This window comes from Etheostoma cragini, chromosome 18, assembly GCF_013103735.1.
Source record: "Etheostoma cragini isolate CJK2018 chromosome 18, CSU_Ecrag_1.0, whole genome shotgun sequence".
Taxonomy (NCBI): Eukaryota; Metazoa; Chordata; class Actinopteri; order Perciformes; family Percidae; genus Etheostoma; species Etheostoma cragini.
Window position 1 is genome coordinate 18,897,223 of NC_048424.1, and position 27,421 is coordinate 18,924,643.

At 42.0% G+C, this 27,421-nt stretch overlaps 1 protein-coding gene across 8 annotated transcripts in view; it reads right to left on the reverse strand.

Moving 5' to 3' along the window:
• Positions 1 to 1,574: 1,574 nt before the first annotated feature.
• Positions 1,575 to 27,421, reverse strand: part of cdc42bpab (CDC42 binding protein kinase alpha (DMPK-like) b) — an 82,363-nt gene continuing 56,516 nt past the window's right edge. Inside the window, exons 9-44 of one of the 8 annotated variants that reach the window (XM_034900691.1) lie at positions 27,003 to 27,112; positions 26,832 to 26,911; positions 25,676 to 25,854; positions 25,194 to 25,316; positions 24,748 to 24,881; positions 24,424 to 24,548; positions 24,166 to 24,256; positions 23,127 to 23,237; positions 21,761 to 22,008; positions 21,611 to 21,625; positions 19,953 to 20,058; positions 17,634 to 17,758; positions 16,384 to 16,489; positions 15,871 to 16,019; positions 15,643 to 15,734; positions 15,111 to 15,187; positions 14,789 to 14,836; positions 12,581 to 12,619; positions 11,809 to 11,928; positions 10,031 to 10,114; positions 9,801 to 9,906; positions 9,356 to 9,492; positions 8,471 to 8,610; positions 7,793 to 7,874; positions 7,453 to 7,672; positions 7,045 to 7,107; positions 6,563 to 6,816; positions 6,282 to 6,412; positions 5,905 to 6,119; positions 5,721 to 5,818; positions 5,177 to 5,261; positions 4,761 to 4,884; positions 4,032 to 4,149; positions 3,336 to 3,453; positions 3,071 to 3,225; positions 1,575 to 2,067 (exon numbers count right to left, since the gene is read on the reverse strand). In XM_034900691.1, the coding sequence (XP_034756582.1) occupies positions 1,678 to 2,067; positions 3,071 to 3,225; positions 3,336 to 3,453; positions 4,032 to 4,149; positions 4,761 to 4,884; positions 5,177 to 5,261; positions 5,721 to 5,818; positions 5,905 to 6,119; positions 6,282 to 6,412; positions 6,563 to 6,816; positions 7,045 to 7,107; positions 7,453 to 7,672; positions 7,793 to 7,874; positions 8,471 to 8,610; positions 9,356 to 9,492; positions 9,801 to 9,906; positions 10,031 to 10,114; positions 11,809 to 11,928; positions 12,581 to 12,619; positions 14,789 to 14,836; positions 15,111 to 15,187; positions 15,643 to 15,734; positions 15,871 to 16,019; positions 16,384 to 16,489; positions 17,634 to 17,758; positions 19,953 to 20,058; positions 21,611 to 21,625; positions 21,761 to 22,008; positions 23,127 to 23,237; positions 24,166 to 24,256; positions 24,424 to 24,548; positions 24,748 to 24,881; positions 25,194 to 25,316; positions 25,676 to 25,854; positions 26,832 to 26,911; positions 27,003 to 27,112 (4,598 nt within the window). In that variant the 3' untranslated portion in view covers positions 1,575 to 1,677. Of the gene's footprint in view, positions 2,068 to 2,686; positions 3,226 to 3,335; positions 3,454 to 4,031; positions 4,150 to 4,760; positions 4,885 to 5,176; positions 5,262 to 5,720; positions 5,819 to 5,904; positions 6,120 to 6,281; positions 6,413 to 6,562; positions 6,817 to 7,044; positions 7,108 to 7,452; positions 7,673 to 7,792; positions 7,875 to 8,470; positions 8,611 to 9,355; positions 9,493 to 9,800; positions 9,907 to 10,030; positions 10,115 to 11,808; positions 11,929 to 12,580; positions 12,620 to 14,788; positions 14,837 to 15,110; positions 15,188 to 15,642; positions 15,735 to 15,870; positions 16,020 to 16,383; positions 16,490 to 17,633; positions 17,759 to 19,952; positions 20,059 to 21,610; positions 21,626 to 21,760; positions 22,009 to 23,126; positions 23,238 to 24,135; positions 24,257 to 24,423; positions 24,549 to 24,747; positions 24,882 to 25,193; positions 25,317 to 25,675; positions 25,855 to 26,831; positions 26,912 to 27,002; positions 27,113 to 27,421 lie in introns of those variants that run through there. The other 7 variants (XM_034900697.1, XM_034900690.1, XM_034900693.1 and 4 more) reach the window with 7 other exon arrangements.

The following is a 27,421-nucleotide window of genomic DNA, read 5'->3' on the forward strand; positions in this document are numbered from 1 at the left end:
TAAAGGGACAGGGGGAAAGCACATAAATTAGATGATGTAAGTCGTGCCTCGTAACAGATTACAGTATTTATAATTCAGGGAACTGGAGAATAAGAGGCTGTCCGAGGTCTGAGCAAAGGTGACTGAGACACTATACTATACTATACTAGGGCTGCACGTTATGAGGAAAGTATGCCATATCGTAGTAAAATATCGCAATAACAATATCACTTGCGATATTAAACAGTAACCAGTTCTGCATTTCAGTATTCTGCTAAATTACAACAAACTGCTTGTTGAATTTGAAACAAACCATTTCCAACATTCTTTTATTGAACAATTGGAACGTTGAATTGAATTTAAAAAAGGGTTTACCACAAAAAAAAAATGTTTTAAGTGACGTTTTCTACTGATATTTTCTATCCAAGTGTCTGTTGCAATATGTCGCATTCTTATGTGTTTATTCAGATAGTTGACATCGCAATGACGACAAAACAAATATGTTAATTGTGCAGCCCTACACTGTACTGTACATTTTAAAATGACTGCTTCTGTCTGAGCTCATGGGGGGGGGGGGGGGCACTCATAGTCTTAGTCCTTTCTCTCTGCTGCTTATTAATTTGCTGCTTGGGCTGGAGGACAAATGTAACGTCAGATTAAATCACATCGCTTCGCATCCCCCCCACCCCACCCCGTCTTCAAATACATTCCACATCATCAGTAGATGAAGAGCTCAATTGGGCAGAAATGATCAGCTGAAGGAAAACAAACATGCAAGCCGGCCAGATGAGGACGGGGGTGGGGGGGGGTTAAACCTTCGCTCTGTACATCACATTTAGCAGGACTTGCATGTGTGGAATGTATGGGATTCATTTCACTCAACACAGACATGATACCTGCTGTCTCTCCTACTCTTTGAAACCAAAGGGACTGTAGAAGAGAGAACGAGGGACACACGCCGTGTGATATTCTTTCCCCTTCAGTGATAATGTCCTCACGTTAGGGGACTTATAATGGCCCCAATGGCAGTATGAAGACATCTTTTTTTTTTGTCTTTGATGTACAACAATTGTCTCCTCTTTGGATCAAATCTAAACTTGTTTTGGCCAAGACAACACCCAGAGACACAGCCGTCCTACCGTCTCCCTTCTACCATCCATGAGTCCAGACTGTGGAGCCATGAAACGTCTCATTCACTCTCAACACTGTAGTCCTCTCACAGCCACACACAACAGCCTTTGACAAGTCAATGTAGATGGGCAGTGGTGAGATTTCATACATTTGGCTCTTTAAAACTGAGGTTCTGCAGAGTTTGTGTCCTTTTGAGGAGGGGGGGGGGGGGGGGGGGGGGGGGGGGGGGGAGGAGCACCGCCCAGCTACATTGTGTAAACACCGTTGTCTAGGTGACATTGTGTTTGAAAGCACTCAGCCTTTTCCACCCATATTAACTAATCAGTCACTGTTTTTGAACCAAGATTTCCATCAGAATCACTCCAAACCATGCAGCTGCTGGGAGGTGTTCCAATTTTGTAATTAATGGCATGTATGATTGGATTTATTTTAGCTTACATGAAGAGTAATATCCTGCAGGGAGCACAGATTCTACATCCGTCTGGCCTAGTTGTGCTCTGAGCTGGACCGCTCATGGTTAGAAACATGGGCAGGCTGTGTGGAAGCAGACATGCTCGGTGATTGTGGTTATGCAAAATGGCCAAGCTGCAGCGGTTTCAACCAGCAACCCAAAAAAACGACAGAGGGCCAGGTGAGGGACAGACCGATGGTGCAGCTGATGCTCCGCTGACAGATGTGACAGGCCATCAGATGCTGCCGCAGATGTGACGGAGCGGAGATGGTGCCGCGAGAGCGAAAGCTTCGGCTGACGGCACAGTCGCTGTGTGTTGGTGTTTTGTTTTTTTGTGTAGATTTTGAAATGACACAGTGTGGGTGCATATTCAGTGACACGGTGATCTCAGTTTGTGTGTTTGGTGCAGCCGTTGCAGCTGTTGACATTACCTTCATTTTACTAAGCAGGGTCCTTAAAGCCCTTTTCAGATCGGGGGTCTTCTCCGACGGTGAGACTGCCTGCCACTGCAGAGGAGAGTTCAGACTCAGCGCCCGGCCCACAGACAACATGCTGGGGGGGGGGTGATTAGGGGAAGGCACAGCTGAGTGAGGGTGGAGGGTAGGCGAGGAATGGGGCAAAATGAAGCTCACAGCATCCAGGCGTATGGGCCATGAGGATGAGGGAGCCACGGGGAGGATGGCAGGCGGTTTGAGGGTGGGTGGGGGTAGGAGTTGCTTTAAAACTGCGCAAAATATTGCTATCTGATCCTAGTCCTTTTATCCGTGTGTGAAATATACATTAGCGTTGTAGCAGGGTCGCTGTGTAAACAAGAACCGGCGTGATGGTTATAACAAGTCACCACTCCCTCGCTCAACTTAGATTTGCTCTTTAAGACGTGTATAAACTGTTACAGGGACACCAGAAACATTAGCGGGTGTCCCAGTGTTTGGCGGCAACAACTAGCCCAAGCTAAACTTAAAGCAGAGACCATGGGGAGGCGCTAACAGGCGATGGTGGGAGGTGCCAACTGTGTTCACTGGAAAGCGCTGACATCACAGGGAGCTAACCAATCAGAGCAGTGGGATGGGGTGAGAGGCCTGTGCTTGGCTGGGATGTGTGTGTGACGGATGGGACAGAGGGATTTCTTTTTTTTTTTATGGGGGAACAATGTGATCCACTTTTTAAATATTTGATAAAGCAATGTCTAGCTTCTACAATCGCATGGCAAGGAAACAAACATGATCTGCATTTGGACAGGTTCATACAAAGCTGATGTTGGGTTGACATTGATTCCGTGTTCAGATCTACAACGTGGCGGCACAACAACCTGTTCAGGCAGATTTGCCCTGATTTGAACCAACAGTTAGTAGAAAGTAAAGTGTGCAATTGAGACAGGATTAGTTGTTTAGGCTGTCCATAGTCATACAGTCTATATATATAAAGATACAGTATTTTACATGAAGTATTTGGGTGTTTACAGTCAACCGCACATGAAGCTGTATGTTCAGTTTCAGTCTATTTACTGACCTCTCTGTCGAACTGTGAGAGTGGAGCATCAACACAGTCCATGCCCCCGCCCGAAGACAGGGAGCTCTCTGAGGGCGAGGTCATGGTCTGCCGCTTGCCGTAGCTTCCTCCGGACATTTCTCTGCGCAGAGCGCTGCCGTTCTGGGAGGACGAGCCTGGGGAGAAAGGAGGGAGTCAGGGGGAAGCACCGAACATGATGCTACTTGAAAAAAAAGGTTCAGGGAAGGAGGTTGTTAAAGTGAATTTCTGGGCTGCCGTTACTCACGTATGCCCAGACCGCTGCTGGCGCTCATGGAACGGCCCGGCTCGGCCCGGTTCTTGGTGATGGAGGGGATGCTGACTGAACCGCTGAAGCCCGCACGGCTCTCCTGAACACGAACGTTCTGGTTTAAACACGCACAGAGCAAACACACACACACACACAACACAGAGTGCAGTGCAGGGGAGAGGAGTGAGGACGCTGCGGTGATACACACTACATGCTCTACAGCTGAACACCGATGTGGCCCTCGTGTGATTGGCCAATGAGGTTTGGGCGGGCAGAAAGACATGCATTCATGGTCTCCTTAAAACACACAGCTGGTCAGGAGAAGCAAGATTAGAGGATGAAGGCATATGAGGATGAGGAGGTTCATTATGGAATTCAAACAAGTCTTTTTAGATCAGGTTACAAAATAGGGAATATAACGAAAACTGTGTAACTTCCTCTGCTCAAATCCAAATGCTGGCATGCTACGGGGGCTTGGGGAGTTCTGTAGAAGCAGGACAACACACACACACATCTCAAACAGTCCAAGCGTGTCTGTTTCAACATGTATGTATATGTTTGTGTGTGCCTCTGTTTACGCATATGTTTGCCAATATATACATTCAATACACAAGTCTTGTGTGCACATACAGTATGTTAACATACTGTATATATACTGTATATACTATAGCTTGTGTGTGTGTGTGTGTGTACCATGGGCAGGTCTTTAAGGATCTGGATCCCGTCTCCTGGTCCCATGTGGGCCACGTGGTTGAAGTTGGTGGGGTTGGAGATCAGCTTGTTCCTCATCTCTGGATCTCGCAGCATCTCTCTGGAATCCCAATCCCACGGAGAAAAGATAAGTAGAGGCACAAAAAGGTTTAGAGTGAGTGCAGCGTAGAGTATACACTTAAGATAAGTAAAAATAAAATGTGGCTTTAGAAGCCCACTAACGTCAATTAACCACTAGTTACACCTTAAGGCCAACAAACACAATTCTGTTGTAAATAGTGTGCCATTTGGTTTTTTCGACTCCTGTCAAACATCCACAACAATTAATCTTGGTTTTGGTTGCCCTGCATGCTTATTAATGAGAAGGCAATTGTTTAAGCAAGTGTATTTGATGAGTTTAGAGTTGAGTTACAACCTCTGAATACAATCAATGAACCTGAAAATGAGCATAATATGGGCACTTTAAAACATAGTGATGATCACAATAGTACTTGCAGTGGTGCCAGTACTGTTATCAATTGGTCTAGGGGAATACAATTTAAAATAATTAAATAAAGGGAATTTTTAATCAAAATACAAAAGAGAAAGTTAAGATAACTTGAAACGTGGTAACAGAATTGTAAAAACAAGACAAATTGTCATGAAAACTTTGGCGAAGGAAGTAAAGCGCGCGTAAAACTCTAGAAGGGCCTCGTGCTGCAGCTAAACTACCTCCTCTGCTGTAGTCGCTCTTCCTCCGGCACCCTGAAGGAGAAGCGTCTCTTGTTGTTCATGCTGCGCACCATCTGCTTCCTGCTGTTGTCTGACGTCTCCGGGACGACCAGCTCGTCACCCTCTGGAAGATCACAACAAAGCCACAGCCGTGTTTACATCAAACTTTCTACTGTTGCTTTTGTTGTCGAAACAGTATTATGCAATGAGCAGACTAACGCTTACACAGTGACAAAATACTTCACTAAGAGTTAAAGTCCTGCAATGACAACCGCAGCTACAGATCCTGCTGGAGCTAGCTGTGGAAACGGTGATGAAGAGCCCTCCATTGGGGTTTGGACTGTAGTGTGTTATCCTTGACATTTTTGCAGTTTTTAGCGGTGTGCTGCTCACAAAATACACTTGTACTTTCTTACCGGCCATCTTGTTTCTAAAATAGATGAGCCGGACTGTTTCCAGTCCCAGCAGGTTCAGAGAGCCGTCAACGTTCAGAGGTCGCACCTGAAGGGGGAAGCAGAGAAATCTCTCACTCGTCCATTTTTCACATCGGATTTCTAATCAATAATCACCTGTTTTATTCTAGAAATTGACTATTATGTGAATCATCTTATCCACTAGGTGGAGCCAGAGATGTCTCCAGCTGCTCCGCTGAAGCAGCAGTGGAGTGTGAAGGCAAGGCAATTTATTTTTATAGCACAATTCAGATAGAAAGATCATTTAAAGTGATCCACAAAGACATAACATACAAAGCAGTAGTAACCGGTAGATTTAAAACCAACTTTAGAAGCACAGAAGTGTAGGAATGACTATCTCAGATTATTTGTCGGGCATTTTTTAGGTCTTTTTTTCTATAGGACAGCTGAAGACATAAAAGGAGAGATAGAGGGGGAAATGCCTTGCAGTAAAGGGCCGCAGGTCGGAGTCAAACCCGCAGACACAAAGTCCACTCCCAGCACTGACCTTCTTCAGAGGGATGGTCTGAATCCACTCCATGGTGTTGACATCAAACACATCGACAGCGTTCTCACTGTACACCGACAGGTAGGGGGCGTTGTAGCCTGGACAAAAGGGAAACATCATTTGTTTTCCAAATCTGCATTTTAATTTAATCGCCGCATACACGGACATTCATTCCTTCACTCACAAGCAGAGTTGGGAACAGCGGGCCACATCAGCTCCTGTTGCCGCGACCGGCGGCCCTGGGAGTCCACGTAGACGCCGATGAAGCTGAAGCACAGCAGCAGCTCCTTGCTGGAGATCTCCACGGCGCAGAGGGCGTCCAGGGCCTGCTGGGGGATGAAGGCCAGGGTGTGGTCCTCGGGGTGGAGGAGGTTGACAGGGTCCATGTCGCCGTGGACACTGTGGTGGTCATTGCAGAGTTAGATTTATTAAGCCATAAATACATTTATACATTATTTATAATTATTTTAGCAGGGGGCATCTTTTCAAAGAAAACACTTTGCGCGTCCAACCATTGGTCTCTGCACTGTGTATAGATCAGCCAGTTAGCAGGTAGTGTACCTGTAGCGGGTGAAGCCAGACTGGTATCCTACATAGAGCCGCTCGCTGAGCAGACCAATCCACTGAATGGCCGCTGGGGCCTGCACCTGCATCTGTGGCAGCCGACGGTGACGGTTTTTACTTTTATTCACCTGGAGTGCAGGAAGACGGAGTGGTTTTTGCAACAGCAGATAATATGAATACGAAATTTTAAAAAAATTAAAAAATCATCTCAGAGGCTTAAATGAAATAACAATTTGGAGAAGTGATCCGTTTAGTAGTGATGAACTGTGCTTTCTGACCTCGTAGCAGATGATTTGTTTCTTCATGGCCACGCAGAGGCAGGTGAGCGAGCCGTTGCGGATGGGGCCAGAGACAATGGTCTGGCAGCCCTTTGTGTCAGCCAGCTTGAAGGAGTCCGCCTCGCGGCCGTCCAAGGCCTGCGTGGGGTAGAGTCGGACGTGACGGTTCTTGCCGGAGATGACCGCCAGCAGCTGCTCCTGGAGAATCAGGTCGATGTGGTGCACCTTCTTGTTGTCCCCCACCCGGATTATTTCTGAGAGGAAGGAAGGATGCCGGGAGAAGACATGAAGTGGTGAAGATAAGAGAGAAACAGTAACAGGCAGTTTTGGGACTAAGAGTGGAATAGAAATAAGCAGTTTTGGGGGTGTCATAAAAAGAGATCATCAATCCCCTTACTCTATTAATGAGAATACATTTATAAACAGCAATAGGGGAGCAACAAAAGAAGAACACAGAAAAGATCTTGAAGAGATGATCTTACCATCTTTGGTGACATGGATGACAAAAAGGCCTTCGTCGTTGCCCAGGGCGACACGCTCGTGATCTAAGGGCAAAGCAAATAAAGCAACATGGCTACTTCAGTGCGAGTAAGGGGTCAGAAAAGGGGCTTCTTTGCAGAAAATCAGCTGGTTCCTATTTTCATAACATGGTAAAAAAAAAACAGCTGGAACTCAAGAGAGTTTCTCTGATCTATCAGCTGTTAAGAAAATAAAAAATAATACGTAAAGAAAGGACCTATCTATTGTTGAGATAAAGACTGCATAGGGATCAGATGATAGAGATGATGAAAGGAGAATACGTGGATCTGGAATCTTGATTAGCAGGGACATAGTATAATTGCTTCCTATAATGCCCCTTGTAGTACTCTGTTTTAGTGTTGCAGGCCCACCTATGATAGCAGCAGACTGTGTTGTCTTGATGAGCGGCAGGGTGCTGTCGTACGCCTCCTTGGGCACGTAGACAAAGCGCTCCTTGAGCTTGTTCTTCTTGAGGATGCGGTGGAGCTCGTTGAGTAGGCCCACCCATTTGTTCCTCTCCTGATCGCTGTCGGCCAGGATCAGGATGGAGGGCTTGTGGTTGCTGGAGGGGGAGAGCTGGGACGCTGTCACCTGAGGAGAGACAAGCGACAGGGGAATGTCACACCAGGTGTTAAATAGTATTGAAGAATTTTTGGGGATTCAAGTAATTTTTAAACTGATGGTTGCTTAAAAGAAAACAAGAAAACTTACTCTGAATATACAAGGGATGTCTTTGCGGCTGGCGTGGATGACATCAGAAGCCAGGACAGAACTGACTGAAAACTCCTCATCCCTAGATGACAGGAATTAGATCAAAGGTTAGACACGCAGGACGTAAAGCTGCAACGATTAGTCTATTAGTCTACTGATAAGGGGGGTGGCAGTAGCTCTGTCAGTATGGAGTTGTGTTGGGAACCGGAGGGTAGCTGGCTCAAGTCCCCATACGGACCAAAGTAGGGTGGTGGACTGGTAGCTGGAGAGGTTCACCTCTTCTTGAGCAAGGCCCCAAAACCCAAACTGCTCTGGGCGCCTTTCCATGGGCAGCCCCCCCCCACTCTGACATCTCTCCACTGGTGCACGTATAGGTACTGAGCATGCGTGTGAATTGTGTGTAATAACAACCGAATGAAAACATTGTAACTTCCCCTTGCGGGATTAATAAAAAAAACATTATTATTATTTATTTAGAATCAGTTGATCCGCAGAAAATTGTATTTGATAATTGATTAATCACTTCTGTAATTTTTTTCTTTGTCTTTTTCTTGACTGTTGGTCAGTCAACACTGGACTTGTTCTATTGTTTCATTGCGGTACACGGTAAACTATCTAGACACAGCAAGGAAAGTCAGATTTATAAGTCACTAAGAAGAGATGCTGCACTTCTCCTACCTCATATCAATGACTTGGCTGACTACTACACTTGGTTGCGTTACTTTTCCTTCTCCCAGTTCGTAGAGGAACAGTTTGAAGTCACACACCACAGCCATCGCCCTCTGCCAACCCTTCTTCACCCCTGTAGGCTTGGGCACCTAGGACAGACACAGAGACATCGTTGAGTGATACAATATGTGGTTGGTAGTTAAAATTCCCACTCAGGGTATCTGTACTCTAGTGCCCGGGTCTTTTTTTCTAGCCAAGGACGCCTTAACTGAGAGAGAGAGACGGATCAGGGCCCCCATACTAGATGTTTTATTATGTATATAATTAGGTTGCATCTTAAACTGTGAAGAACATGTGGGCAGCCTAAAGCCTTTATACATCTATGCTATTTAAATATTTGTAGCCATGATTTTATGAATCATGTTTTATTGATAAACTTATTTATGGAACAGTGAATCCTCAGGATTAACTGTATCTGTGCATGGCTACCTTTGTGGCTACCCTTAGACCAGTAAGCCGATCATCATTTTTTTCACAAATAGGCTGATTTATATTTGCTAATAATATGTTTGATTCTTGTTATTTTTAACCTTTAAAGAAATTAACAATAATTTGGAGGCCCCCCTGCAGTGACTCTTTTGGTACTACGTCATGGTACTACGAGAAATCTGTAAAACAAGTGTCCACCAAAAGCTATAGTTCATGTTTACTTTTGTGTAGCTGTGCAAAGAATGCAAGGGGAGGGAAAGTTTATTTGGTTTCCCGTGAAGTGACCAACTCAGAAACCAGCTTATCCCAAGCTCTCCAAAAATCTGCATTGTTTTCATCTGACCATTCAGTTTGCTGAGTCACTATCTGGGGCCAAAGACAAGCAGGGCTTTCTTTCTCACTCACCCTGACGTGGCCTTCATATGCAGTACCAATACCCCTCTGAGGGTCAATACCCAGCGGGCCCTTGGTCTGGTCCTGGGGCACGGGACACACAGCCGGAGCCTTGTCCGCACATGTTACATGGCAGGAGAAGTTACACACTGGACAAGGAGACAGACGGAGACAAGATGAGACAAGAAAAGAGCTAGGGAGAGAACGGATCGATCAAGTATCAGATTTTAAAATCAATGAAAAGACAACATAGCTCTGCGGTTTCAATTGTCATGTTCCATGGATATTTGTTAAACTTTGTAAAACAGGAATAATTATAGTAACAGACAATGCAGGTTTTGGGTGTGTTAGAGATTTAGTGTACACTGGTTGAATTGAAGAATTGCCAGAACACAGTTTACAAGTTTAGATCCTATCTACTGTGTTTTCCTTCACCTTTCGCTATTCCTGTCCTTACCTTCACAGGTACAGCCTTGACGTATGAGCCCCACCATGAGGGAAGTGCACTGGTTACACTTAGTGGGCGTGGTGAATGACTTCACCACAAACTGATGTGCTTTGGGCTGTGCATGAAGGAATGAGCATGTATGAGTAACAGAGACATAATCCGTGGTTAATAAAATAGCATGATGTCTGTTATGGCAACGTTTAACAATGAAGTGGGATCCTACAGAAAAAATGTCTAACCTTAGGAGAGGAGCGTCCAATGCTGCCGTAACCCCCTGAGCGCATTGTGGGGGTCTGGATTGTACGAGGAGGATGGTCTATCAACTGCATGATAGAACACACAAAAAAATTTAGCAGTGAGGGACTGTATCTTGGCTGTTTTTTTCGCTGGTTTTTGTCCAATGTGTGAGTGACATAAAACTTAATGAATAGCTTACCAAGGACAAAAAGCTAGGACAAGACATTCTACAAGTTAAGTCAGTGGTAAGGATGGAGGTGACGAAGTTACAGCTGACAATACATTCAGAAAACTCATTATTTCATATTGATTGCCAAGGTAAGGTCCTGACTTCAAAATTTGTCTACCGTTTCCCTCAGGCTCCAATTACTAAAATTTGAGCAATGTGATTGCCTGCAGTCTCATATTATCTGTTCACATAGTTAAACTCGCTTTAAGATGACTCCATTGGTCATTATGAGAAACTTGCGAGTCATATTTGCTTCCAATTTGGTTTACAAGCACAACAAGTCCCAATTAGGACACTGGTATTTACTTGCAGCACCATGTTAGACAATTGTGTCCGAGAACAAACCAAGTTCAATTTAAAATGGAGTCTACAGCTGGCCTCAATGTTCTCTTTTGCATTGTACTGCTCCCATTTCTCCATGATTAGTAAACTAAGAATTGAGTTACTCGCTATTCACAAGGGCTGCCCTATTTGACAAACTTAGTATTGTGAGTGGCTCTGAGTAAGTTTTAGCTGAACCTTCATTGCAATTTGTCAATTGAATTGGTATGAGGACTATTTGGACCATTTTTTTTCTTGTTCCTCAATGGAGACACACAGATGCCAGACACACCAGATGCAACTGTTGCTGAACTAGATCTTCTTAATTCAAACAAATCCAGATCAGGATTTCTATATGGTGATTGAAAGGAAATTACATCCCACCAAAGTTCTCTTGTACTCAGATATCTTCTACAGTTCATTTGCTCCGGTCTGAATCGGTTGATGAGTTTGTAAACCTGGAGAGATTTCCCCTTGGTTTGGTGTCATTTCACACCTGGAAAAATCCAAGCGTACCAAAATGGCTTATTACGAACCATGCAAGATTGTTTAATCCACTTATTGGTCAGACGTGTTGGGGGCGGGAGCAAGAAAGTAAATGCAGGAAGAAGGTGTGTTCTGGACTAGTGCGTATTTTTTCCATCTCCATGGTCAAACCATTTTTTTCATTTAAATAATCAGACGTTGTTCAGCGAGCGACGTTACTATGTCTGCTCTGCTCACTGAAGCTTCGCTCTGCTCTGCTGGTGTCTCCAGCTTTAGCAGCGGCTGGTTTGACCCCAAAGATGTGAGTTACAGACGACGAGCTTGATTGGTCTATTTCTGTGAAAGAAACAGCAAGCTTCTACAGTTTGTATGTTTTGCCACAACGCAGATTTCAAAGCAGATCCGACTACTGGAGCCGTTTAGCTCACACTTGCGGATAGTTTGTGGTTGAGTTTGGATCAAATTCTCACCACTGCTTCAGAGTTTGGCTGTATGCATACTGAGACCACCTCATGAACGAGGTCTGGGTATGTTTGTTTGGTCCGCTTTTGGTGCACATTATGAGCGCAACTGCCACATTCACACCTACCCAAACTAACCGCACCATGGGAGAAAACAAACTGTAATGTGATTCAACCAAACTAAATGAGGCAGGTGTGAAAGCCCCCTACATCTATCTTGCTAGTAGGACACTAGCCTCTATTCAAAACCAAGTTTCTCGCCCAGATTAAGGGATTGTCTGACCTCTATGGGCTCCATGTCACTAGCCGTGGAGGGTGACCGCGATCGGGACTTGAGGAGGGACTTAGGGTCATCTTCCCGGGATGGAGTGTTGGAGGGGGTGAAGTTATCCATAGAGTCCACCTGAGGAGAGAGGCATGATGGAAGACCAGGAGAAGACACAGGGAAAAGTAAGAAAGGATAAGAGAGAAAAGAAGAACAAAATGAAGGAGAAGAGGGGAGCATTAAAGAAAATGAGGATGAGAAATAAAGAGGAATAATGTGGTGATGAGGCAGATGGACAGAGAAGGATGGGGAGGAGGTAGGAAAGGAGGCAGAGGGAAAGAAGTAGAGTGTTAGTTAAACCAATCAAACCAGAGAACGATATACAGCAGAAGTTACATAGAAAAACCGACCACAACTTTATTGCCCCCTTATGTACACATGAAAACACATCGTAGCCCAATAACCATGCTAATGTGAGACACCACAAGCGTACACCATACACCATGCATGGCCATTTACAAAGATATGCTGTATATACAAAGAATAAAAACAATAAACACACTGACACCAATGCACACAAATCAATATCCAATGTAATTAAAATGTGGAAAATGATTAAACACATTGCATTTGACAACAAATATAAATATTTTTCAGAACCCCTGCCATGCAATCAGACAGCCACGGAAAACATACACAGGAAATGCACACGCAAATTAAATAGCAACACGACGAGACAGCACTTTTAAAAAGGCTTAATGAGATCATAGAGCGCAGTGATGGTGCTTACGCGTCTGCCTTTGCTAGCTGGGCCAACGGAGGGCGAGCGCTTCAATGGCAGGAGAGGCAGAGAGTGGCAAAGACAGAGAGATGAGTGAATATCAGAAAGGCTGTCTAGCAGAGTTGAAAACACATAGTTAAACAGATGAAAGAGAAACATTACAATTGTAACGTAAGCCTGTATTGGATCAAATCAATGGTTCCCAACCTTATTTTGTTTGATAACACTATTAAACCACCATAGAGCCATGTATCCTCTAACTACACTGACCAAAATGTATTGGACAACGAACACAGTTAAATATACAGTAAAACTGCACATTTTAGAGTGGCCTTTTATTGTGGCCAGCCTAAGGCACACGTGTGCAATAATTATGCTGTCTAATCAGCATCTTGATATGCCACACTTGTGAGGTGGATGGATTATCTCGGCAAAGTAGAAGTGCTCACTAACACAGATTTAGACAGATTTTTGACCAATATTTGAAAGAAATAAGTCTTTTATGTGTCCATAGAAAAAGTCTTAGATCTTTGAGTTCAGCTCCTGAATATGTGGGCAAACTCAAAGGTGTTGCATTTAAATTTCAGTATATTTGATTGGTTCATCCATTACTTTTAACTATCGAGCAAATGTTTTTGATTAGCCTACTTTTATCTAACTCTATTCAATGTTTTTTCTGTTACTTTAGCTAACTATTAACTGTTTATCCATTACTTTAGCTAACTCTATCAACTGTTTATCCATTACATTAGTTAAATCTATCAACTGTTTATCCATTACTTTAGCTAAGTCTATCAACTGTTTATCCATTACTTTAGTTAACTCCATCAACTGTTTATCCATTACTTTAGCTAACTATTTTAGTCGTTTATCCGTTACTTTAGCCAACTATTTTAGTCGTTTATCCGTTACTTTAGCTAACTATTAACAGTTTATCCATTACTTTAGCTAACTCTGTCAACTGTTTATCCGTTACCTTATCTTACTCTGTCAACTGTTTATCCATTACTTTATCTAACTCTGTCAACTGTTTATCCATTACTTTATCTAACTCTATCAACTTTTTATCCTTTACTTTAGCCTATTATTTTAGCTCTTTATCCATTACTTTAGCCAACTATTTTAGCTGTTTATCCGTTACTTTAGCCAACTTTGTTATCTTTTTATTAGCTACTTTAGCTAACTCTACTCTCAACTATTTTCCATTTCTTTTATCTAACTATTTTAGCGGTTTATCAATTACATTTAGCTAACTTCAAATGTTTATCCATTACTTTTAACTTATCTTCCAAATGTTTATCCATTACTTTAAGCTAACTATGTTAGCTATTTATCCATTATTTTTTGCTAACTGTGTCAAATGTTTATCCAAGCTATTTTTTGTTAACTACATTGACTGCTTCTTCAAAAATGTTAACCATATCCAGTATTTGAAATATTTATCCTATACTTTTGTATTCCTTAAATTTGTTCAGTTTAGTTCAGATGAGTTAATTGAGCTTTCCACATGCTCCTTTGCCCCAAGTACCTCTGGTTGGGAATCACTGCATTAGACTACTGTCCCTAGTACAGAGTACTTTTAGAGAGTATTGTGGAGAGTTGAACTTAGTACAGAGGGTGGATGGGTGCAAATGGAAAAACCTGAAAATGGGGATGGGAAGGGAGCTGGGAAAGTCAGTATGAAACACAGTTCTCTTTCTGGCTTAAAAAAACAACAACTGATAAACAAAAGATGAAGGGGTGTATAAAGTTTTTTTTTTAATGTACCTTGTGGTTCTGTTCAACAAAGATTCTAGCACAAAAAAGCCAAGGTAGAGCCATTCAAATAGCCCACTGGCCTACAAGAACTAGCAAGCAACTGAACACAAGGGCAGCACACTGCAAAAATATCATCTTAACAAGTATAGGCACTAGAAGCAAATTAATTCAGGTGCGGTGCACCCGTAGCAAATTAACTAATCTCATTCCATGTATTATTTCATTTGTATTAAGATGGATATTATTTAGACCTTGTTAAACAGGACTGACATTTTTTGCAGTGCCTTTGCTCTTGGTCACAGTTACACTGAGGCACAGGCTCAAATTCACGGCCGCAATATGGATACACTAGATCTAGGTCTTTTTTCAGATAATAAGATGCTCAGAGTCCTAAATTGGTACAGCTACTGTTACACACATACACAAACATGGATCTCCGCCTAGCCAAGAGAAACTTACGTCTTCCCAAAACTCAATTAAAGAAGATGAGGATGAGGAATAAGAGTCCTGATGTAGCAGAGAATGAAGCAAGGAAACAACCAAAAAGATAAACAAAAATAAAGATCTTGGAAAATTCATGTAAACAGAAAAAACATAACAGCATGAAGAAAAAAAGCACAGATATAATTTTATGAACTGCAGATTTATGAGATTCCTGATTATCCAGTTGGTAATGATCATATATTTTAAACTTCAAAATTCCAGACGGATATATACGGTTTCTCACATTAGCTATATTTTGAATTACCCCCTGTAAGGATTTTGTGTCTTGAATACTTACATCAAATTGGTCGAGGGCTGAGGTGGGGGCATTGAGAAAAGCCAAGAAGGAATTCTGGGAATCCTGGTGCTTGACACCTACAGACACAGAACAAATTACACATCTTGTGTTAAGTATGCAATATTAAAACATCAAAGGGTGACTTAAACAAAATGAGTCATAGGACTGTTTCCCAGAAGTGGGGGTGTTTCATATGACCACAGTAACAATACATTTTCATTTACATAGCACATGATTTTATTTCTTAAACATGGCTGCTCTCGCTAAACCTTATAATGTGGGTCCCTGGTTGGGGTTATCCCTCTTTTATAGTGATAATCTCTTGCAAAAGGTTTAACAGTGGGCAGTGTCCATTCATCTATGAACCCATTTAAATAGATTTGTCCATCCATATATTAAAAAAAATGCATATAGAAGTTTGCAAGACCACAGTGTTTGTGAAATGAATAAATATGTGGTAACACACATTATTTGCGCGTTTTGGTAACAGGCAATAAACATAGAGCTCATTTGATATATTTTCAAATTGTACCCCTTCGTAGCCGCAGCTCCTCTGTCTCTTTCTTCAGCCTGTCGATCTCAGCCAGGAGCTCCTGGTTTTTACTTTCCACTTCCTGCAGTTTACTGGTGGATCAGAGACAATAATGCAACACATATTATCCAGAGGTTTGTAAAAATTATCTAATTATTGTATTAAACAGCTTTTAGTGAAAAATGCAAAAAGGTAACTTTTTCTACTGTTCTTGGAAAATGTCCATACCATTCTGTTGACATGTTGTTGGCCTTGACCTTGTTCAGTTCATCCTGGATGCTCTGCTTGGCTCTGATCTCAGCGTCTAAGGCCGACTGCAGCTCCAGACGGGCGGACATGTCCAGCTTCGCGAAGCGGCGCATCTTCCACGGCATGTCCTGAAACGCAGAGGAAAAGAAGTTAGTTGATGAAAAACAGTGAAAGATGGAAGGAGAAATGAGAGATAGGCACAGACAAGGAGGAGGAGTCATCTATTAGGCTACATGTATTCATCTATTACTCTACAGCTACAGTATTACTAGTTAAGACGAGATCGCCAATTTAACAGAAATCCCAAATGTAAAAAGAATAACAAATACCACTTCATCATCATCATCTTATTCGAATAAAAGCACAGCAAATTTGTTCATTTTTATAGTTCACAATTACAGACTGAATGTCAATAATACAAAGGGATTTCAGTTGACTTAACAGCATCTAGAGTAGTTTGAAACAGTCTTTGTATGTGTGTGTGTATTTTACCGTGGCTCTCGCTCCTAGGCTGGTGTTTCTCAGTCCCTCCAGCTCTTCTGTCATCTTAGTAGCCAGAGCCTGTAGGTAGCCCCGAGCATCCTTCTCATCACTCACCCTGCAGCAAACGCACACAAATACACAAACGTGCATTACCATACATGTAAAGACATTTCAAAGACAGACTTTCAGTCCGTCTGAAACTATAACATTAGGATCCTTTATGAAATGCACTGATTCTCTTTCCACAACCATATTGTCACAACTAGTGTCGCATTTGTCTCTTGTTCAGTTGTGTTTTGTCTTTGCCATTGCTTGTCTTGCCGTTTTATCAGGTTTTTATGTAATGTAAGGTGACCTTTGGTGTTTTGAAAGGGTCCTCCAAATTAAATGTATTATTATTTTACCCATACCCATTTACTATATGCCTAAAAAGGACCTAGTAACTGTTTTGACTGTTTAATACGTTTTTGAAGTATTCCACACTTACTATGCATATACATTTGCATATTTCAAATATACGCTAACTTCCACATGTACACACACACACACATTTTTTATATTTAAACCTTAAAACAAAACAAAAAGTCATATTATGATTATATATATATATATATATATATAACATGTTATCCACTAAGTGATCCTTTTGGCCCCAGTTTATCCACTGCAGTAGCACAGCACCTCCACCAGGGGGTAACATTACTCACTACATTCTTCTAAAAATGCATTACAGACATGTTTTTGGAATGTGAGTGTGTGCATTTGTGTGTCTGGCTGAATGTAGTGTGTGTGTGTTAGTGTGTCTGTGTCTGTGTGTGTGTGTGTGTGTGTGTGTGTGTGTGTGTGTGTGTGTGTGTGTGTGTGTGTGTGTGTGTGGAATGTGTGCTATGTGAGGACTGCAGGCTTGTCCAACAGAAGGAAGCTGAGCAGCTGGTGAGGTGTCAGCTGCCATGGGAAGGGATCTGAGAGGAAGGGAGGGTCAAGTAGCTCTAAGATCTACAAAGACATGCGAGAAATGCTACGGACTAACCCAATACCCTACTTGACAACATGGTTGGGTGTATGTGTGTGTGTGTGTGTGTGTGTGTGAGAGAGAAATTAGCTGTTATTCAGTTTTTGCTATAACATCAATGAAAATAGAAAGCAAGTACTGAGGACATTTGACAATGTTCCTGCGTTTAAGTGTGTGTGTGTGTGTGTGTGTGTGTGTGTGTGTGTGTGTGTGTGTGTGTGTGTGTGTGTGTGTGTGTGTGTCTCACCATTGGATGATTTCAGTTATCTGGGCCTCCCAGTGAGCTACACTCTCCTTTTTGTCAGCCAACTCCCTCATCTCCTCCTCCAGCTGCCTGTTGGAGTTGCTCACCTTCTCAAACAAGCTGGTCAGCTGAAGGAATAAGTGCAAACACAGAAGCAAAGAAAACAGGTCACATTAAACATCATATTAAAAAGTCGTAAAGCTGTCATATATATATATATATATATATATATATATACACCATGACATTGAGGAAAACTACTACTGTACTGTATTATGAGTCTAACAGGTTACGTTGCTGAGTAACTATGAGCAAAGGTGCTCAGCCTAGAAGATTAGGACTGGTTTAGTATGTAAAATGAATCATTGTATTGTTGAAGGTTATGACTATTTTCATGATACAACTCCCAGATGCTCAACCACACTTGACTACAATGCTGCTAAGAAGGTGCACACACCTTAGCAGCATTGCAGTTGAGTGTGGTTGAGCATCTGGGTGTTTTATCTACCAAACACACTCACGACCAGTGATTGATGTGCGTGTGCACTTAGGCAGGCACGCACGCACACACACACACACACACACACACACCCACACCCACACCCACACCCACACACACACACATACACACACACACGGAGTGTGATTAATCTCTAAAGTTTTCCTGAATCCTTTAATATGAGGTGTGTGTGTGTGAGAAAACCTAACAGTTGTGACGTCATTACAGGTCTCAAACTGTCCTAGTTTACTTAAATATCTACTTTGTGGGCACATTTTTTAGTATGTTGTAGCTCTCAAGACAGTAATGTAATGTGAATGTTAACATAGTAATTTAATATTGTTTTGCAGTTGCGATTTCTATTCCCGGAGCTTGTTGCCTACAAATGTTTGGAATATCTTTGAGGACAGTAAAGGTCATAAACCTATGTTTGAAAAGGCTCAGAGCCGTTGAAATAAACACAAACATGGGATGAAATAAATCGGCTTTTTCAACATGTACTGTAAGTCTTTGGGCAAAGGCAATTTCTTTTTAGAAAAAATAAAATAAAATCACTCAATCAAAATCACAGATGTCTGCACCTGTTTGGAAGGGACCATCAGACATCAGGAAATCCCAAGTAGCAGGTCTGTCCTACAAATCATGTACAGCAAGTGTGCCTTTCTTCACCAGGAGTTAACACTTGTTTAACTTGAGAACTAAAATGCATAACCGCCATCAACTAATAAATAAAAAGTATTCATTACTTTATCAGTGTGATGCACATCGTGGCTTGCAAATTTACTGAGAGGTTCGATAACAAGCTCTTTTTTTTTTACTGCTATTTTACTTGCAAGATTGTGGAGTTAAAAGGGTTTCGGTAAATCCAAACTGGAGGACTTCGGGATAAGAATCCAACAGAAATCTTCTGTTTCATTCTAAACACGCAGCAAAACAGTTTCTCATGTCTGGCTGAACTGCTATGGCAATGAGTTCCTTTTTGCATTATCACTAGTCATTCTTCACCAATTTGAGCCAGAAAAAACTTAACTTCAGAGGTTTGCCTGCTTACTCTCCTTTAGTGAAAACACGCACAAAAAGACAGAATTGAAGGAGCGGCCTTTTTTTTGCTACTAAGCAAACACTGTTGATATTCAGTCCCTCCTTTGAAAGATAAGACTTAGTCAAACAATAATATTTTCACACAATCCAAATATGAAGAACTGCAGCAAATCATACAGACATATCTAAACTGAGTCCTTTAGATTTTATAAGTATCCTTTTTCTCAATGTGAAATAACATAAAAATACATTAAATAACTAGAGTGACATGTGTTATCATTCCAGTGGCACCCACATCCATATTCTCTCAATTTTATCCAGATATTTTTTTCTCTGTTATCAGGTGCAGACTTTAAAAACAACACTTAGACATTTTATTCCATATGTCAAAATGCCTAACACTTCTAAGACATTGTTTAAATTGGGGGTCTTTTTAAACCTCCAAGAGCGATTTCCAAAGTCAATAGAGCGTAATCCAGAGAGTTTTTCCATCTGACTGTGTAGGAGGCTACAGGGTGTTTTATGGGGGATATTGAACAGTGATTTCTTTGGCATGGCTGGGAGAGACGGGGTGGAGAATGGAATGTGATGAAAGGGTTCGTGCCGGCCGAGTGGGGGTCACCTGGGGTTAGGGGAATGTGTATGTCTGTGTGTGTTTGAGAGGGATAAACAAATCCCTAAAAAGCTGAGAAAGCAAGATAGAAAAGGATGAGAGAAACTGGACCTGAGTGTTCTTAGTGTGATTTTTGTTTTATTTTGTGTCTACGTGACCTATATCTTACCATATCCAGTTCACTGGACAGCTTCTTATTTTCTTCAGTAAGCAGGACTCTCTCCCTATCGTACTTTTGCTTGTTCTCCGTCTCAATCTCTTCTCGCTCGCTTTGGCTGGAGGAAACACACAAGAAACACACACACACACGCAATTAATATTGTAGCATTGTATAAACTTACATTTATTCCCTAACCATAATTCACAGTTGCAAATCCAATCTCAATCTTTAAAAAATGGGACTTTATTCAGAGTTTTGAGGAATTACTTTTATCAAATACCCCTCTACATTTAACTTACCTACAGGAGTATAAGAAAATTAAAAATATAACCAAATGTACACCAATCTCTCAGAATGCCTCACCTATCTTCCTACCTTTGTTCGTTTGAGGACCTTTGGCTCCACACATTTCCTTAAAACCTAAACCAAAGGCTTGGCACTAAGACCTGACTCACATTATTCAGCCCAAACACATTAATGCAGTCAGAACCTGATACAGCGGTGTGTTGAAAAATGAAGTACAAAGCACTGTGAGAATAATGTCAGCAACACCAGGCAGCAAAGTTAGGCTACAGGGTACAAAAACAAAGCTCGAAAGCTCTCTCCTCAAAAATAACCTCTATAAAAAAAAATGTGATCAAACCAGCGGTTCTCAACAAGGGATCAGGTGCCCCTGAGTGCCTACCAGGGGGTCTGCTACAGATAAATAACTGACTTAGTTTCATTTCTTGGTATTTAATATCAGAGTAGGCCCCTTTTTTACAGAATTTCTTTTTTTTTACTAAATCAACCATTTCCGCCCTTTATTTACTTTACCATTCAAAACTAAAGTATTGTGTGCAAAAAAGAAAGTTTTTGAAAGAGTTTAAGAAGATTTTTCAATTAAGAAATACACCCTAGATTAGGTACAGTCTAAATGAGTAAAATTGCAATTGATCATCTTAACAGCACTGTCTCTGCCTGCTTGGATAGTTGCTTTCAGAGAAGTTATTTTTAATGGAATGGTTTTAATATCAGCAACCATTTCATAAGGGTAAGTAAACGAGTTCTCTGAATCTTTGGAATGACTTATTATTTTACCGATCTAAGCGCACGGCGTGAAGGGCCTGGCGTAGGGTGTGTACGAATCTACTTTTGTTAGTTTAATGGTGGAAAAAAGGGTGTGCCGGTTGTGCATGGTTCAAAAGGGTTGTACTTATTGTCTTCATTAATTTATAGGTGTGTTTTGGGCGTGACATGCAATAAACCAATCAGAGTGTCGTCTCACATTCCCTTTAAAAGCCAGGCGCGTTTGCACCTTGGCGCATTGCTATTATGATGAATAGCGGATTTGCTAAGCAGGAAGGAGAAATTTTCCGTCGTCACTCAATCCTCTGTCACAAGAGGTATTCCATGTACTGTATAATTAGATATACACAATAATACTATTTCACATTGGTGCAAGATAGGGCCCTGATTCTTTATGCATCTCCTAGAAAATGGAGGTCAATTTGGAGGAAAAAAAATAAAAAATTGAAAACCTCTGGAAGAAAGTTACCTGCAAAAGGGGTTATTCTGTCTTTGGGTTAGGGGAAACACAGCTATTAAATTCTAACAAAAATCTGTTTAACTATTTAAAACACTACTTTACAGTTACTACACACTGACACCAATATAACTGTAATTACCTGATGCAATCATCACTGGAAAGGACAACGAAGAAAACAAAAACAGCCAGGACATTAGACACCGCTACACCAAAATTACACAAGTGAAAAAAAAAACATTTGCCTTGATCATATGGAGAGAAAAAAAAGAAAGAATAAGTGCTAAAGTACCTCTCGCGGCGAGTCTTGTCCAGCTTGTCTTTGAGCATCAGGATCTCTTTCTGCAGGGCGAGGTGTTGGCTCTCAGCGTCCCGTAGCTCCTTGCGCAGGCCTTTCAGCTCCGAGCTGTGCTGCGCTTCCCTGCGTGCCAACTCCTCCTCGTACAGGAGCGTTTTCTTCTCCAGATCGCCCCGCAGGCGGCCAACTTCCTGGGTCTGGTCCGCTGAAGCTGGGGCAGCAGAGGAGCCGGCCTGCTTCAGCTGGGTGGTGGGGTGGGGGTGGGAATACGGAGTAAAAGTGGGGTTGGTCAGGTTGAGCGGCAGACAATAAGATTAGTAAAGTATGGAGAGAAAAGTGTGAATAAGATCAATAAGTGGCCATTCACACAGCTTGAGTCTGCGCCAGACGGTGCAGCAACAAAACCGGTCTTTTCATTCATTTTTAATGGGGGTAGTGCGTTTAGCCTGTGGTGGAGGCTGCTGCATGGGGGGGACATAAAAAAACAACAACATAGCAGGCCTGCGGCAAAAAGTTCTGACTGAGTCCATTTTTGAGAAATGCAACCCAACGTCACGCTCCAGTGGCTGATAAGGTAACGGCAATCAGACTTTTCTCAGACATGTACAGGAAACCTCAATGCCTCTATCGCTGCCACAAGAAAGTTTTAAATGTTTGCCAAGCAACAAAGCACAGTCGATGTATCTCGCTCGTCTCTTTTCTTTCTCCGGGTCTTGTAGCTGCCTTCAAGTGCAGTCGGAAACGACGAGATCAATAAACGATCTCAAGGAAAAACAGTAGTTGTGAAATATAAAGTCTACATGTGCTGCATCGGGGGGTTAAAGAACACAACAGGACGTTGCAAGGCAGCGGAAAGCGATCGCGCCATTGACCACCCAACACCTGGCCTAAAGTTAATGGCACAGCATTTCATTGTTATTTTAACGCAGGCTTCACCTCATGGAGTTTAGGTGGGATAGTGCTTGTGTCATATATGATCTGCTCGTGTGCTTTTAGTTTCTTCTCCTGTAAATCTCTCCTTCCTGCTTAGCGAATCCGCCATCATAATAGCAATGTGCCAAGGTACAAACGCGCCTGGCTTTTAAAGGGAATGAGAGATGACACTCTGATTGGTTTATGCATGTTACGCTCAAAACACAGCTATGAATTAATGAAGACACTAAGTACCACCCTTTTGACCCTTTTTTCCACGGTTAAACTAGCAAAAGTGGATTTGTACACGCACTAAAAGCACCTTCACACCGTGTGCTTTGATTGTTAAAATATGGCCCTTAGTGTCAGTACAGAGCAAACGCACAGATGCGCAGAGACTCTGTGGATGGACAGGTTCATGTTCAGCTGTGTTTGTTGGCACGCTTACCTTAAGCCCTTCCAACTCCTCCTCCAGCTGTCGGCTATACTGCTCATTACGCTCTCTCAGCTTCCTCTCTTTCATAGCCTCCGCTGTCTTCTCCTCCGTCTGTACCTCCATCTGATTCACACATAAACTCCAGTGATTGGATGCAAGCATACATCATACACCATTGCTCCCCTTATGCACCCATTTCAACCAGGGCTGCACAATATATTTTTTTCCGGTATTGTCACTGCAATATCAACTGCCGCAATACACACATGATGAATGCTGTGACGTATCGCGAAAGACTGAGGTTGTGTTTGAAATTTGAAAGAAAATATCAGCAGAAAACTGCCCTTTAAAAAAGCTGCTATTTTAGCAGCTAAAGTAGCAGTCATTCTTTTTTTGGGGTGTCTTTTACATTCAATTCAATGTTTAATGAATGTTGGAAAGGATTTCCTTTTGTATGTTTCAAATTCAACAAGCCATTTGTTGTTTATTAGCAGAATACTGCAAGCAGCAGAAAGACTAATCTGAGAACACATTAGTATCTGTTTATTCATCACACGTAATATTGTTATCGCAACATTCAACAACATTGTCGCATATATTCCTCATATCGTGCAGCCCTAATTTCAACATCTTTTTTATACATGTTAATACAATCGTAACCTATAAAATCCCATTAAAATCATGCACAAGCTAAACATTCCAACCACACAAAAATGCACAAAGAACTATAAATGAAATGAAATAAGTGGCCTTATTCCACTGTATTGTGCTGCGTATTAACCTAAGGAAATTATGATGTGCTATGTTATTCTAAACTGATGGAAATCTACCAAAAATGTCTGTCACATTCTTGCAAGTGTGTAGAAACCGATAATAAACTGGAAAACAACCACTGCAACATTTTTTCTAATCTACTGTATAAATAATCATGGATATCTAGAAATATTTCTACATTTTGTGCACCAACCAGTTGCTGGCGACGGAACAGGGTGTTCTAGAATCCACAGGGAGACTACTCTACCTCTTTCCTGGCCCTCTCAGACTTCCGCACCTCAAGGCGAAGCGCCTCAAGCTTCTGAGTCTGGCTCTCCATCTCCTCCTCCTTGTCGCGCAACTGGCGAGCCAGACGCTGCTTCACCGACCTGGGTGATAAGTTCAGCCACAGAAAACATTTTTTATTTTAAAATTCCCCAAAAAAATTCCAAAAAGGCGGACCAATGAAATGCACCTTCAGCTAGTATTGGTCGCAATAATTACACTTTGGACATTAAAAAAGTATAGGTGTGTTTAGTATAGGGAGTGATCCTACCTGAGGTCTGCTGTGAGTTTCTCGTTAATCTCAGAAAACTCCTGCATGGCCAGTTTTCTCTGGCTGTGGGCTTCCTTCAGCTCTTTCGACTGAGACTTCAGCTTCTCGTTGGACTCAGCAAGATCCTGGCCACGAAAAAAGCTAAACATTTAGATTCTCACAGAGACTTCAAGGAAAATTCATCTCAATATCAGAACGGCGTTTATTTGACTTTTTGACATCAAAATCAAAGCAATCCCATTATTTTTCTACACTAGGGGCACAGCATCTGTTGCTAACGAAAGGAAAATACAAATCCACACACACACACAACAGTGCTTCTACCTTGTGCATGTCATCCCTCTCCTGTGTAACGCTCTTCATCTGTTTCTCCAGAGTCTTGGCATGTTTGGATGAGTCCTCCAAATCCCTGCGCGCCGACGACACGTCCTCCAGTTGCTTCTCCCGATGGCCCGACTCTGACACACACAGACAAATTAATGCAAACAGGTTAATAAAATCGTACTTAAAGGTATATTATGCATTATTATCCTTAAGGAACACTGTATATAGACTAATAGGCACGCAGGGGTTCAACCCTCAGACAATGACAGCGAGCAGGGTGGCCCAGTCTCTAGCAGTGGCTGTTTTAGTTTGTTTCCAAAAGTTTCCAAATACTCTAAAGTTCTATTTAGAGTTTTCCCAAACTTAAAATTAGGCTGGTAAGTAAGTGAATAGCTGGTGAATTCCAACCCCTCAGGTTGGTGAATGAAGAGAAAAAGAATCCTGACCAGCAATCTGCTTCTTGAGGATGTCGATCTCGCTCTTCAGACTCCTGATCTCCACCTCCTTGTTGGCGCTGACAGGGCCCTCGCCTGTTGGGTGCTGCAGGTCCTGCACCGTCTGAGTCGCCTCTGCAACCGGTAAGGGAAAACGCATTAGTTGGGTGTTCCTTGTTGTTGTTTTTTGTTTTCAAATAAAACTTGGTTGTAAGGAGAAAATACCTAATAATAATAGAAGAGGACTCTCAATATGATCCATTTATTTAGATGTTTTTAAAAAAAAATCTTTGTGGCACACATTCTACATAGTCCACTTACTGTACGGTACAGTGTGGGTTTACAGGATGTATGTCAGAGGAAATGTATGCGTGCATGTTTTTGTAATCTGAACTCTTTAAGCAACAGTTAAACAACAGTAGAATTAATGCACCAATGTGTCTCCTCCATCTCAGCCTCAAATTGGAAAGAGAAACTTTGTCTGTCAGCCTTACCGTGGAGTTTGCGGCTCAGCTCTATTTTCTCCTGCTCCAGGCGACGGATCCTCCTCTCGTAAGCCTCTGTGGCCAGGCTGTCCTCCAGGCTTCGCTGGACATCCAGGTCCAATTGGTCCCGGCCTGCCTTACCCGGCTCCCCTGCCAGCTGTCGCAGGCAGGCCCGGTCAGATAGGGTACTACAGGGACAGAAAAAAATAATATAAGGTTAGGTAGAGAAGAGAAAGGTGTAGGAGGCATGGAAACAGTAGCAGTGAGTCAGTGATGAAAAAAGAGTGAGGAAGGTTGATCAAAACGGCGGACAGATTGAATGATTAGGGGGACAAAGGCCATTTATAGAGTTGCAAAATGGGAGTAATGGTTTTAAACCATATTAGGAAATTCAATATGAAAGTGTTTCGTTAAGGGAGGCGGAGAGGCCGGAGGGAAATTGCAGAGAAACAGCAGGAAGAGGGGGAAACAGGAAAGAGAAGTGGACGACAGAGATAGAGATGAGTTGAAAGATGAGAGGATGTTGAGTCATGGAAGAAGGGGGAGAGGGAGGGTGGAGAAGGAATGACAGCGGCATAAAGGGAGATGGGGAGTGTGGGAGAGAGAAAAAGAAAGACAGTGGGGGTAAGAGGAGAGAAAGAAAGAGTAGAAAGGAGCATTATCACTGGGCCTTGAAGAGATAAAAAAAGTAAGTGGTGGTGTTGTTGCTTTCTCACAGGGAGCGTTGAGTGTGAAGATCTACAGCGAGTCTTGAACATCACCTTATTAGGGATGGAAGCTAATTCAGCACTCCTACGCCTCAATGCTATGCAGTAAGAAGGCTTGTCTAGGAAATCTGTGTGATTACTAATTATATATCATGCTAGATTACATCAAGGTGCCACATGTTTTTCATCTGTCTTCATCTGAGTGGTGAAAATGGATAACAACAATCCTAATTTTGCCAACTGGAAAATATACTGCAGGAAAATAGTGCCTTCGCTTCCCTTATCCGTCCACTAAAGATCCCCTAATCATAGTCATTACAATTAAGTGTGAAGAAAGACTTTTCAACAACAACAAAAAAGACACAAAATGACCTACGCCGGCATCTAAATATAGGCAGCGATTAAAAATAACCTTTTAACAGTCAATTTATACATCTGGTTGCCGTGGTAGAACTTACCATTTACTGGTGTAGGTGAAGCCCACAAAGGGCAGGTGGTGGCCAGAGAAGGCAGTGTGAGAGGGTGGGGGCATGGTCTCCTGAAATATTATGATAAAACACGACAAAGAAGTGAGTTTGTCACGTCTAATATATGCGATTGTAAGGTTAATATGAATGCAACGCCCTTACCGAGTTCTTCAGGCAGTCATCATCCACATCAAAGTTGGAGGTATCTGTAGGACTGCTGACCTCAGGGATGTACGGCGCCTCACACGTAAGAATGTTTTCCCAATCAATGCCTGAACACAAGAGAGGCCACAATTGGAACACAGGAAGATCCATAATTCCCTTATTAATAAGCACATAATAGAGGCACAAATCTATGAACTCTGGATACCTTAAACTGATAATTATTGAAGGTGTATTCATTTATTAAACCTGTTTTTAAAGATATACTGTTAAGTCAAACAATTTATCTATTAGGTAAAAAATTAAAATTGCATTAAAAGAGTAAGAAGAATTATGTTGGGGAGATATAGGAAAACCAAAAGGCATGTCTCCAAAAAGGATGATAAAAAACATCTAAAATATTATAGGTATACTATATA